The 14,696-nt window shown below is 42.9% G+C and overlaps 1 protein-coding gene across 2 annotated transcripts in view; it reads right to left on the reverse strand.

The window, feature by feature from the left end:
• tcf7l1b (transcription factor 7 like 1b) overlaps positions 1-10,619 on the reverse strand; it is a 29,648-nt gene extending 19,029 nt beyond the window's left edge. For both annotated transcript variants that reach the window (XM_026343467.1, XM_026343466.1), the window contains exons 1-3: positions 9,689-10,619; positions 9,493-9,565; positions 9,255-9,382 (exon numbers count right to left, since the gene is read on the reverse strand). In XM_026343467.1, coding sequence (XP_026199252.1) covers positions 9,255-9,382; positions 9,493-9,565; positions 9,689-9,874 — 387 coding nt within the window. In that variant the 5' untranslated portion in view covers positions 9,875-10,619. The remainder of the gene's footprint in view (positions 1-9,254; positions 9,383-9,492; positions 9,566-9,688) is intronic.
• Positions 10,620-14,696: the final 4,077 nt, after the last annotated feature.

The raw sequence follows: 14,696 nt of genomic DNA on the forward strand, positions 1-14,696 counted from the left end.
TCCTTAGTTCAAACTGAACACTTCTGCAAACAATTAAGTGTTAACCCAAGAACTGTAAGCTACTCAGAGAGATAGAGAGAGTGAGAGACTGAGAGAAAGAAGGAGAGAGAAAGCAAGAACGTAGGGGGAGAAAGAGAGGGGTGCTTGTGCACAATTACAGCAGGGATTTATGGCCTGAGAAACAATTTATAAATCACAGCGCCTGAGCTAATGTGCTCCAGATTGTTCTCCATGCAGCTGCAATTTTGGTCTGCGTGAAATGGCATAATAAACCTGGCTGGAGGACATGTTTGGGTGGTGGTGATGGTGGCGGGGGGACAAGGAGAAAAGTTGAGATTGTGGGTGGGTGCTGATGAGGGTGAGGCTGTGGGCTCAGCTTTCTGAGGTGTTCTGAACAAAGAAACTGAGAGGTTTTTTTCACAGGTTTTGGATTTTGCTGAGGTGCAGTTCTTGGTTGTTAATATGAACACGGGAAGAGAAGGAAATAAGGTCCTCACAAATAGTTTAAAGTAAGTAAATAAGAGTGATAATGGACCAACACAGGACAGCAGAAGAAGAGAAACTGCTTTCAAACGTGAAGCGTCACTGAAAATGTACAAGTTTACACCAAGAAACAATTAAAGTTTCCAGCCCTAAATCTAAGAAGGTTTTATGGGCTCGTTGTGAAACTGTGAAGTACACACCCTTAAAGTGAGTGAACATTAATTTTAGGTTATGCTAAGAAAAGATAAATGCTGCAAACTGATCCCTTCATTGTGGCTGTAGGGTGGTGTGGAAGAGCGGATCGGATGTGCTGAGGGGAAGCCTGGGCTTTTGTGGCCACTCAGCCAACTGGCCCTGAACCTTGACCTCTAACCCTTCACCCTGGGGGGCAAACAAAGCTCTGAGTGACATCTGAAACTAGACACTCTGTGGGGAGAGAGTGTCTGGACACGACTCAAATAACCCCATTAACTCTGCCGAAAAGATTTATGGATTTTTATTCTGTTCACTGCAAATCTCAAAACTGAATAGTTGCACAGACCTGTCAAAAGTAATCACGCAATTAATGGTGAGCACCAAGTTGCTTTCTGTTTACTTGCCAGTATCGCCATCTTGCATAGATATAAGCAAAAATGCTCTATCATTAACGATTCAGAGAAGAGCTGTGATTAGCACTGAGACACATACAGTATATGAGCAAAATAAATTCTTAATACAAACGACATGAAGCTAATCATCAGACGGGTTTAAAAGAATGAGTGGTGCACATTCACCAGCAGCTCCATACAATGGATTACGTAAACAGCTCTGGCATTAGTATACTGTAAACAAAAACAGAGACAAAAGTTGATGGTAAATGTGCTGCAGTGAATGCGAGCCTCCGTCACCAGAATGCTGAAAGCCACTGTAGTATTTAAATCAGGCAAGGAGGGAGGAAGACTGGGCCAAGCATTCTGTAGCTCAGCTGTGAGGCTCTAAGCCGTTGCCCTAGGGTCTTTGTCCTGCCTTTCAGGGCAAGTCTGAGGTAGTCAAAGACTCTATTCATGACCGGCGCTCCCCCTGCCAACACACCCATACAGCCCCAGTCAAGTCAGCCGAGAGCTATAGAGCCTTCCCATTTCACACGAGAATCAGACCTGCCCCTAAAGCCTGCTTCAGGGATTTCCAATAGCCTGCCCCTCCAACCCATGTACAAATCAAACAAAAGGGCTCCTTGGCCTATTCCATGTCATATAGGGTCGATTAGATTTTTTTTTTCCTAATGTAGCTACTCTAAATTTGAAGCAAATAAGTCAGGCACATTTGTAGGGATTTGGTATCTAGCCCTGTAAATGGATGACAGATTATCCCATCAGAGTCCTGCGACATGCGTCGTTTTCATCTGATGCACGGTTCACCTCATGCTAATGCACTGTTCTCAAAACGAGGGCGACCTAAGAGACCAAACACATACAGGATCCTGATCGTGCTGATCGTCCCAGGCAAACACTGGGGGAATCCCGCTGTAGCACTGTATAAGTGTCTTATGTCCGGTAACCACAGCCATTGCTCATGACCTATCAAAAACATTAGCTCCTAATTTTAAATTGAACAGTCATGGTCAGGAAAGAGTGATATCCTGTGGCCGAGGCGGATGTAAAAATACCAGCCCATCAGAAGGTTTCTGCTGCTTCTGCTGTTTATTCTAACAAGATCCACAAGTCTGGGCTGAGATAAGGAGGCTACACATTTTAGATGACTTGTGCCTTTGCTTGGATTTAATCAAATTTGACGCTGTGCAGGACACTGTGACTTCTTAACAAGTAGAATTGGTTTATGAGTGTAACTAAGGGAAGCAGGGGGCACACAGAGGTTACATTATTATCAATATTAGAGCAAGCAGCCTGATCCCATGGGAAAATTGTACTATGATATATAAAAAACAACTGAAGACCACATGGATTAATGCAGCGTGCTTTCTCTGCATGAATAATTCAGTAATAACTACTTAAACTTCATAGATGTTCCTCTTTAGATTAACAAATGAATAGTATTACTACAGAAAATAAGTGCTTATTAGGTAAAAGTACAAACTGTGCTCGTCTTATATTCATTTGATTGATTTATGTATTCAAACATAACCAACAGAGTTCAATTCAGATTAGAGTTGGCACGCCGTTCTTGTCGGTTACATAATCAGATACAGCTGTACGTCTCTAGCATATGTAACTTTCCTCTGTAGTTTTTAATATTATTGGGTGAAAGAAAGGCTCAAGATACAAAATATAATAAAGAGCAACGGATCCAGTGGTCTTTAGGCCACTAAGTTGATGCTAACCCACTGGTTACAGGCTGTGTGCAGGGACTTATACACGTATGCAGGTGCAACATGTTCACGTGACGTCTCCGTCTGGGGACATGAGCCCCACGAGCAGTGCAAACCCGTTCCACCATTACAGGGACCAACTCGGTGAAAGGGAGCCAAACTGATTTATAACTTCAACAAGAAGAACAGCTGCTCTGCTCACTGTCAACTAACCTCATCCTGGATGGATATCCATCCACTTCTTAATTTAGTATGACCACTACAACCTCACTGATACTACACACATACTGTATGACACGGCCTTTAACAGACCCTGTGCAGGCAGAGAGCATTTCTTTGCCCGATACGTGAACTGAAGCGAAGCCTGATACGAATCTTAGCAGTGCTGATGCTACATGCATGAGCTGATAGCCCCCTGCTGCTTGCTGATTGCTCTGTGACTGTAAGGGAATGGTGAGACATTGCTGTCTACGGTGGAGGAGTTGTGCTCTGTGGGAGACAGAATCCCTCAGATAAGTGAGTGCCTCAAGGTCTGGAAGCCGGCCCACCTCGGGATAACAGGCAAAGGAATAGCAGGACCCGTATCTGCCCCAGTTTATGCTCCCACCACCACATCTCATCAACAATCTCTCCTCCTGCCTGCCCTCTCTCTCCCTCTCCTGCTGCCTGCAGTGCTTAAACTGAAAACAGCTGCTTGGAATACCAGACTGATGAAACCCTGCTTAGAGCTTTTTCTTTTTCTTCCTGCTGTACAATCACATTTTATTAGCTTGGAGTGAAGTGTTTACGGTACAATTACAGAGGGAAAACATTTCTTTATGTGAGCTAAACAGTTCTGGTGATGGCAATGAAAGAGACACATACGTTTACATGGGGCAGTCCAGTAGCACAGGTTACCATTATTCTCTATCCCCGCCTATCAGTTAGATACCAGTATCACTTCTTCATTATCAGTTTATCTGAAGGGTCGACTGAAATGACCAATCAATACATAGATAAGCTGATCAACAGAAAATGAAGTTGTGCTAAATGCGTCATCTTGAGAATTGGCAGATTTTTTACTGTTTTGAATTCTATAGGCCAAACAATGATTCAACAAAATAATCCCATCATCATTAGTTTGACTAACAGACCCTAAACTAGATTCCAGGTCCACTCCAGGACATGAACAGGACAGAGAAGAAGCTGCAAAGCACTAATGATTAGATTTAAGTTATTTTTGCAGGATATAATTAATCACTGTTCAAAAATAGTTTCAGGGCCGTGGTCACTAGGTAGTGAGACTGACTACCCAATCCTCCCGACACCGCCAGTGGCTCCCCCTCCCCCCGCCGCACCAGGACTCCAGGTTAAAACCACAGAACAGACATGACTAAGCTGGTATTCACATGACACATGATACGTGTCTCCACCTCCCACACCTCCATTTGCCAACGATTCAGTTCACGGCTCAAACTTTTCTTTTACTTATCTGATAATTAGCAACTCTGGAGCACAAGAGCTAGCTTTGGATTTCCCTTGGCTGTAACTTCGACTCCTCATAATAACTCAACCCTGCAGTAATCATCTTTTAAAGTAGAGGCACACAACGTGTGTAGGCATGACCAGCTGTTTTCCCACATAGAAAAGCTAGAGATGTTCTGTTCACTGTAACGTTTAAAGATCTAACACTGCAACATGAGTATTTTGTTGTAAGGATGCTCAACAGACCCGGTCGGCAACACAGCTCAAAAGTGTTTGAAAGCTGAAAAGAAAACCAGAGATTTTGGACTGAACTCAGGTGTGTTCACCTCTGGCCTCTGGTTTCTCAGCTCCAACTACAAGTTCGCCCAGATTTTCCCAGGAAGAAAGCAATGTACCAAACTGCACAGCAGCCACGGCCAAACATAGCAAATGAGAAAAACACATAAATTGATAAAAACACATTTGAACACATATTAATCTTGGCACATCAAAGGGATTCATTGATGTCACTGAACATGGGGAGTCTGCGGCTGGAGAGGGGAGATGTTGGTTATCCTTTCCTCTAAGGGTGCTGAGATGCTCCTGATGGGCCCTGCGCTCGAGAAGCCAGAGAGCGCTATAAACAGAATTTCTAATGCCAGGCGGGCGGGTGGGTGGGTTAGGTAGTGAACTAGCAGGCGATGGGGTAGCGGGAGGAATTGACGCCAGCTCTTGCTTTCCGCAGAGACCAAAGAGGGAAGGATACGGACCAGGACTGACACCATTTCAAGCAGCTTCGACGCAAGCGATGAAACACAAACTGCGCGTTGCTGTAACACTCCATAAGAAAGGTTTCATGTAAAACCACGAAAGCTATAGATTATAAAAGAAGTTATGACATCTGCTAATTTGTTGGTTACACAGTGAGTGATTTATGCACGTAAAGGTATGTAAAGTGGAACATTTGTAACATGGAGTGGCAATAAAATTACCACTATAAACTGCTCTGGTTTGTGTAGACCTGACCTTGATTACCCCTGTGTAACATAAAAGTAGCTGCCGATACATACGGCTGTTAAAAGGTAATGAATTAAAACGCCCGTTTCAAAATGAAAATAATTCTATCCAAAAGCGCCCCCTTCTTTCTCAAACTAAATCATGACTAATTTAATATTTCAAAAACAATTTTTTTTTTCTAAATTTAATTTAATTTCCCTTAATCCAAAGCAATGAGTTCATTATCAAAATTAATCACTTCAGGCAAGAGCTCTCAGCCAGCGATTGCATTTCTGCAGTCGCTGCCGATATGTTTCTAATTGAACAGTGCCATTAAACTGATGTAGATGTGTTTGCCTTTGAAGAAAAAAAAATGTTTAAAAACTATAAACTTAGTCAAAAATGTTAGTTGTGTTGACACAGCGCTTGGCTGAAAAAATATTTGTCCGCTAACATTCAGCAACACTACACTGAGGGCTGTCTGAATGCGAGCCCTGTACACTGTTCCCTCTGTAGCAAAGTGTCCACACAGCCTCACCTGAACACCCCCTCCCTCACCCGACACTCAGACTTTACGCACACAAATGTGCAGCATGCATGGATGCACGTGTGTGCATTGACACACACACACACACACACATACACAGAGCAAGGTGAGTGAAATGCCAAGTGAGCCACCTGATGAAAAGACACATCCACACAAACAGGCTTTGCTTATGCAGGGAGAGGCCCTTTTATTCCGCGAGACAATGTCTGTGTTGACTTTTCTTTGTCTGCACATTTTTTAAGCACCAAAAGCAGCAGAAAGAACGGGAAAAAAAAAGAAGTCAGAGAGGCATGCGATCGTAACCACTGACATGTTCAGACTTATACAAGCTCCCCATTCATATCTCAATCTCAAACAATTTTCTATTCAACGACCATGCTCGGCAGCTCTAGTGTCCCGCTGCGTATTTGATGAAGATATATTTGAGTGGCTAACCTCGCTCTCGCTCACTTGCCACCTCTCACACACTAGAGGCATTTCACTATTTAGTGATGATGATGATGATGCACTGGGAGAGTTATCTAAAAGTGCTGATGAAGCTGACGAGAGGTGGCATCGAGCAGAGCGAGCGTCCACCAATTAAATCTGGCAGCAGAGTGTCACAACAGGAACAATGCGGCGATAATCACATCAATGAATCGACAAACAATAAGCTGCATTTGCCAGGCTGAGTAGGGGGGGGGGGGAAAAAAAAACAGAAGCTCCCTGGCCCTGCACCCCACAGCAGGCAGAAGTCTGGTGGAACATCTCTGCAAACATAAAACCTCCTCCTCAGCTCTTGGTGGATTACAGCGGAATGTCAGCTCCGAGCAGGCTTTAAATCAGTTATGCTTGGCCCTCAGGGGAACTCTGTGCTGATCCCATGTAGGCCTGTCTCTCATTGCTCATGATAGGGTTGCCACATCCAAATTTAAAAGCTCAGGCCTCAAATCCTTCATCATGTTGCACATTGTGTAGTGAAATCACTGCACGGCGACTCTTGAGCAACATCTCGTATCTATTGTATTATTGCAGCGTGTTCTTTTAAATGCTCATATCTGCAGAATACATATGCATTAAACAAATGCACATACTTTAATTATTACACAAGAGTACTCAAATGTCAGACCAGATTGGGGGTGTAAATAGATTCATGTAAAAAAGTTGAAAAATATTGACATTAAACTTTTTCTGGTCTCAGGGTTTGCTTAAGACACACAACTTTAACCTGTTTCACCACACACACACACACACACACACACTGCACTCATAAAACAAATTTGCCAGTACAATACAATATTATAAAGTGCTTGCAGAGACTGGGATCGTTTGTATCTCGAGACCAGAGAGGTGACAACACAAATTAGATTACCCCGTGGGCAAATTTTATCTCACGAGCCAATGAGCAGATCCCACAGACTGATGATGCATGATAAATGTAACTGTAGAGCTCATTAGTTAAACTAAGTTGTTGGCCAGACGTGGGTGAAAGGCACTGGTAAATTTCATCCAGTAAATGTGACTATAATAAACTTCATCCCCAGGTGTAAACAAATCTAACCTCCTGAGTTCGAGCCTAAAAAGGCCCTGTGTAGAACCTCTCATCAATCAAATTCATTGCAGTTACACTAAGCCACGAACATGGTGCAATATGGAGACCTTAAGTATGCCAGCTATTGTCTGCCTGCTTGTTTTCTGCCATGGTGATGATTGACAGTCTGCTCACTCTGCCCCATTGACCTCATTCTTTTTTTTTCAGATATGGAGGATTATAACTGCACATTTTAAATCCTCTCCAATTATTTGTTACTTTGTCTCCAGGAACAAAACCACAAGGAAGTTCGAGGCGTTCGTGCCAAAGACACGAGACAAAACAAAAGAGACACTTGATAATAGACTGCTAGAAACTCTATCATCTTATGGACCAAACCATAACTATTAAGTTTGTTCCTTGATGCTCAAAACATCTCTGCAGAAATCCATCAGAGAAGGACAAAATACCATGATGATGATATTAATCCTAAGAAACTCTGGTGGCCAAAAGCAACGAGGCAGATCGTGGTAAGTATCACCTAGTGTGAGCAGAGTAGCCATTTAGTTAATGAGCCCCAATGGAGACCTCCAATGAAGCCATCAAGACTGTTCAGAATAACAATGGTCAACTAACGCCTTTCTAATTGAATGGAAGGTACACGCAGGCAAGGGGAGTGGGGCTGGAACAGTGAAAAGGAGACAGAAAAAAGGGGGGAGGTGGGGGAGGAGAGGGGGTCTTTTCAGTCAGATGCCTGCCAGGCTTTAACGAAAGTACTTGTTTTTTTTTTAATGGGGAGGGGGTGGGGGGTGCATGCATTGGGGGATGGACAAGTTTGGAGGAACACAGATCTCCAGCAGGGATTTCAGGGAAGTTTGCACAGTCCCATTTAAATAAAACTCAACAGGCCACAACACCAAATATTGTTGGTTAAACTAACCAAACGGTGTCCGCCTGTTTGGAGTCAGTATTCACTGACGATACATGTTCTTTAACCAGTGTTACGTTTCTTTTCATGAACTCCATTCTGCTTACTCATGTTTATGTGTCTAACTCATAAAGAAATCACTGTAAGGCCTCTGCACTCCCTCACCTTTTTTGTTAAGGCACGTTTAATACAATGAATGATATTTCTGGATTAAAACACGATACAAACTAAGGCAACGACTGCCGACACTAATCGCAGCACCGGTTCAAAACCACTCACAGTTTCATGCACACTGACGTGATGCAACAAGTAAATGAATCATTGCAAACTGTGCATCAGCAACACTTACTTAAGACTGTCACCCTTATCTCCACTTTAAAAGTCTCTGGACAACAGCTGTCATGGACACTGCAGTGAAATACCTCCCATGCGTGTCAAAATGGGGTACTACATTGTTGTTATGTTAGGGTCTAACTTTAGGTAACAGCTTTTAGTTTTCTAGTCTCTCTTGCTGCAGAGAGTGGGTGCAAAAAGCCCATGAAATACTATAAGTACTTCAAATAAGTACAAAAATATCTTACAACTCTGAAATACATTTTAGAATAACTCTAGCACCTAAACTGCAAAATCTAAGTCCCTGTACAAGACTAACATCAACAGCACATAAAATTAAATCAGGTTTAATGAGGGAAGTCCACTTTAAAATGTATACTCAAGAACCAGCAGGACCGCTGCTGTGTTTCTTTTGATAATGAACTGCCATAAATCAGTCCTAATTTTAAAAAATGACTAAAGTGCCTCAACTTTGAGCCGACTGAGAAGTTGTCAAATGCACGCCTTGTCGAGGGTGTGTGGCAGAGAGAAATTTATATCCCCCCAAAAAGAACAAAGAAGTAGTTAGTACTCCTTGAGAGGCCACTCGGAGGGAATATGGCGGTGTGGCTGTGCACAAGGAACTTTTACGCACGGCCAAACTCTTTGCAGGGAGAGATGAAGCAGAGAAAGGAAAGAAACGACAGATACGTGAGGCGAGGACACTTACTGTTCTTGCACTGGGCGACAGTGACCCGTTGGACAGATAGGGATTGGTGAGGTCTGGGATCATGAGAAACGGGTAACTTGGATAGTGAGGACTCTTAAAAATGCCACCATCTTGCTGTCTTCTCAGTGCTGTGGGAATAAAGAAAAGTCAGGGACACAAGTGGCACAATGTCTAGACGGGGCACAAATAGCACTGAGGATTGTTTTGTTATGATTATTATTATTATTATTCGTTTTACCTTCACTGAAGTAGTCTCTTGTTTTCTCATAACTTTCTGAGTCGGGTCTGGTTTGGGGGCGCCTCTCTGTTTGCTGACAAGAGGGAAATATACACACGGAGGGGAAGAAACTATTGAAACTTTCAACAGCATTAAATCCCATTTGTGTTCATGCTCGGCACCGTGGACAACATTCAATAATAATCACTGTCCTTACCTCGGAGTCCGACGAGCTGCTGTTGTTTTCCGACTCGTTCACTAAGGAGGATTTCACATCATCCAAATCTCTTTCCGCGGATACGTTTTCGGAGATCTTCTCCTCCTGCTCCCCTTCGTCTTTGAACGAAATCATTTCATCGTTGGCCCCCAAATCGTCCCCACCGCCTCCGTTCAACTGTGGCATTGTGGCAGAGCAGTGGATGTAGTATGGAGGAAGAGGAAAAACAAGAACAACTGACTTATCAGATAAGTGTAGTCCGAACGAGTCGCTGGAGTGGAGGAAACTAACTACAGGAAAGTGTTCATGTTTCAAAACTCCCGATTCATCCTCTCAACGCGATCCCGTGGTCCATGACGAGCTTCAAAGCAGGAAAAATAATCCACAAAGGCGCTGATGGTAAATATCGATGAATATTTGGCGTCAGTGGCCGGATGCGCAGCAACTTGGCAAAGTTTCGCGTCCTTCGCCTTGTGGACAACTTGTGGCCCCTGTGTGTGTGTGTGTGTGTGTGTGTCTCCTTGTCGAGCTGCTGCGGACTCGCACTCGCGTCTCCTTCTTCCTACAGATCCCGAGATCCCACACAAACTACAGTCCGAGCGAGCCAGAGCTTATTCAAGCACCAGAAACACGTCGGAATTCATCTACCAGTATCCAGGAGTGAGGAAACGGCGCGTCGAGGTTTGGTTCAAGGAAAAAACAACACGAGTCGGTCAAGCTGCAGCTCTCTCTCTCTCTCTCTCTGCACTTCTGGCTCCACACTGAAGTTTCAGCCTCCACTTGGTTGTTTTAACCCAAACAAAACGCAAAAGTTCGTGGACTAGTAGAGAGATTTCAAAGCCGATGCAGAAAGTAGAAAGCGCTCAGCTGGACGTGGTCGCCCCTTCCCTCCACATTGCTGCCGGGAAATGCGCCCTGAAAACTACTTGGTTATTCAAGTGGAAGAAAAGCGCAGCTCGTCCGTAGAGGAGGAGTTAGTGCTGAAAACCGACACTTCATTCAGCGCCATGTAGATCAGCTATTCTTAACCCTCAAGCCACCAATGTACAGTCAGAACAACACAATGAAATGATCGAGGACATTTATTTTTACACCAGAAAATGGGTTTGTGCAGGGAGAAATACAGAAACAAATTATTATTATCATTAATATAACTATTATCATTATCATTACTATCTTCGTCATTATTATTATTATTATCTTCATTATTATTATTATTATTATTAATGAGTACAGTCAAGGCCAGCACTACCACACTGGCTCCATCTGTGTATGAAAATGACTTTAACAGACTTTTAGTGTGAAAGTCATAATTACACACCGCCTCATAAATTGCACGTCTGTGCGTCCTGAAACAATAACACCTGGGATAAGCATACGTCCATTATGCCACAACTATGGGCTATGACTGAGTGAGGCAACAAGCCTCAGTGTGTGTGTGTGTGTGTGTGTGCAGACTGAAATACATGCCCCCATTGTTGATTTGAGGAACAGGATTGGAGGCCCGTTTTTGCAGTCTTGGAAGAACAAAGGGAAGTGGTTACAACTTTTTTGTTCCTGTGGAGTAACCTGCTCATAAATCTAAAGCATGACTTGGAGACTTGTGTTTTAAACGCCTGACATGTAGTGATGGCTCACAAAACACTGAGAGTTAGAAAGTTTTCCAACACAGCACGAGTGAACTCTTAGGTTTTATTCTTTTAGAACCACACTCCATATTTACCGGTCTCAGACCAAATCCAATAGACCCCTGACTTTTCCTCACTTCTGATGCAATTCGACAGGCTTTCCCTGTTTGAGAAAAGAAGTCATTGATGCTGTCGACTGCGTGTCAGCAAGCTGAGGGTTGACTGACAATTCAGCACTGTCTCCACGGGCCTCATTAGATCTCCACTCCTCCTGGGTGTTTGTGTGCGTGCGCGTGTCAGTGTGTGTATTTGTATTCAGTTAAAAGCAGCATATACTGTCGCTGCATACTGCATCTTCTATGAATTGCATGCAGGGTAGTTATGGATGGTGGGTTTCCTGTACACAGAAATACACATGTTTGCACTTGCACGCACACACACTGGTGAATATTTGCCCTCAGGGCTACACGTCATTGTTTTTATGGGCTACAGTATGCAGAGAATGTATGAGAGTGAATTTTCTAAATGATGCCTAGACTAGTTGTTCCTCTTGTCCATCTAAAGTTATGTTTTCCGCACCCAAAACAAACACAAAACAGAGAAAATCCACTTTTTTTTAATCCTAAACCTATCATATGTCAGAGATGTAATGGCCTGCGTATGTCCCAGCAGGTGTAATTACAATGATTCTGCGCTTATGCACCACAGCCTTATGAATGATTAATAAAGAAATCAAATATTAAAACAAGTCAACACAGTAAAACAATAATGACATGCAGAAGCAGTTGCTGGAAAGGAATATCTCTTAAACACACAAACACAAGTTTCAGGAGTGCGCTATTAGGCACCACTGGCATGCAGCAAGCAGACTGCTGTTCACAGTAAGCTGTAACAGCAAAGTGAGATATAGCACTGATGTGATACATAAAATAAAAAATAAAAAATCTAGTTTATCAGAAGCTTGCTTGCAAAGTGAGAAAGCAAGATGATGGATGTGGCCACAAACCAGTTGCTGACTTCCTAATGAAACACGTTAATCGCTTATTTTCATTTTTAGCTTTGCTTGAAAAAAACAAATGATTTGCTGTAGAGAATCACTAACATATATTTACTGTCTGCTGTGTGTGTTTTGTGTTGGTATGAAGTTCTTCCCACTAAACAAACCACCTGTAAGTGTGGTTTTTTTAGAGAATCTGATGGTCTAATATTTGATGGAATAGATTTTTTTGAAATACCTGCAACGATTTATCTCCTTTTTATTTACCTACACATCCCTTCGTTCTCCACACAGCTGCCTTGTTAGAGCAGGATTGGTTTTAACTGGGAGCTGATGAGGGGTCAGGAGAGATGCGAACAGCCACAATCTTAGCCTGGGGGCAGATCGACTGGTGGCCAGAAAATTTATTCAGTGGGTGCTGTCCCTGCATCTGCCTTACTTTGAAGTTGCTCTCTCAACTCTGGCTTGTCGTACGTGACTGTGTGTTCATTTCTCTTCCCCCAGCGAAGAGAGCACGAAAAAAAAAAAAAATCGCACAGAGTATGTGTTGATGCACATGTATATGTTTCTCCGTGTGTGTGTGTGTATGTGTTCCTATCGGCGTGTGTGCTTGTGTGCACGTGTGCTTGTGTGTTTGAGAGCTAGAGAGAGGGAGGAGAGAATGAGAGACGGAGAGATGCTGTGTGCCAATCCATACTTGCTTTGGAGAATTCAAGGTCATCCTTTCATGTTTTGCCAACCATCGGTCAATCAGTTTCCAATCAAAGTGGTGCTTAATTCAGCAGTAATTCCCATATCCTCATCACGTTTTCACTTCACTGTTTCCGAGGCGTTGGAGCAGTTTTCTTGTCTTCTCTCTGATCTGCTGCGAGTGTGTCCAACATGTCTTGCCAGACTAAATCCGCCCTGTCAAGCTCTCTAATGACACTAGTTAAAGTGTGTGGAGGACATGTCAGATCACACAATGTGCTATCGCTGCCTCCATCTATCTCACTTCAGGAAGCGTGGCTCTCACTTGATTGTCTTTGAAACGTTACCTGAGTCCCGTTCCTTTATTAAATCAAAGAGTCTCCCCAAACGACTCCATTTGGTGTCGTACGGCTTGAGCATTAGAAGAAATATAGGCCAAAACAAATCTGGAACAGTTATCTTAAAAGTGATCCCAAGTCGCCGGATTTGTGGTGCTTCTGTTCACATTAAACAACGTGGAATTATTAATAATAAATTGTAAAACACGTTGTTTCTTAATGTTGGTATCTGAAAGAGGACTGATCCCGAGTTTGTCTGTGGGTTTGATAAATCCGTTTCCAGTCTTTTAACTAACACCAATGACTTAATCTGACCTCTTCATATAAACACAGCGTGTGTACCAACGGCGTATCTCCCGTTCATCTGTTCAACCAAAAGGTCAAGATCCCCTGCAGATTAACTTACACATTTCTCTTTGCATCACGAATGTGTCATATTAGCTCACCTCCTCAGTCATCACACTAAGTCTGGATGGGAGTGCCTCATGCAATCATGGATCTCGCAAAAATAACCTCATATCCGTTTTAATCCACAGAAAGGTCCCCTTTTCCAGGCTGGTATGGGCGTATATGGCATTTAAGACTGAGTGAGGATATGATTAGATGACAGTTTTTACTGCCTAAAGGGTGTAACTGAAACACTAGACTGTGCAGAGAAAGGGGAAATAAAAGACTGCGCTGCAAAGTTGTATTCCTGCCTTTCTCCGTTCTTTTACTGGTATTTTGTTGCATACATACATTTGTACTGTCCGCAGGGTTTCAGACAAGCTGCACAAAAAAAAAAAAACACTCGATGAAGGCATTTAACTTTAATCAAATGAGTTCTGACCTATATGATCCGATTAGAACTGTGAAATCTGATTCAGTGACGTACAGACTGAATTAACACATTTCTGTCCCGAATAAGCGAACTAATGAATAAAATGAATATCACCTTAAGATTATTTAATGCTGCCTTGTGCAAAGGGTAGCGCACTATAAGACTTAAAAGACATCAAACATGTCCAAGTCCTCCAGCGTGGATTTACATGGTTGCTAAGAAGTGCTTGCTCACGCCTCTTGCCTGAAATACATGTTCATGTTTTTCTGTATTGCAGAGGATGCTTTTAAGGAGCATTATTTCTGAGAACTTCAAAGCCTGCCAAAAGCACTCTCCTTTTGGAGTGAGCAGCAGCTTCAGAATGTACTTATATTTTCCAAATGGACAGGAAGAGGCCCTCACTGGTATTGAGGTGATGCTAATGCAGTGTTGCACTAGTTTTTCAGTGTATCTTGGTTTACAGCACAGGAACACAGCCTTTATTAAATTCTATTAATCGTTTATAGGCTTAATTTTACATTAACTTTAATTTCCC

Source organism: Anabas testudineus, chromosome 9 (genome assembly GCF_900324465.2).
Source record: "Anabas testudineus chromosome 9, fAnaTes1.2, whole genome shotgun sequence".
NCBI lineage: Eukaryota > Metazoa > Chordata > Actinopteri > Anabantiformes > Anabantidae > Anabas > Anabas testudineus.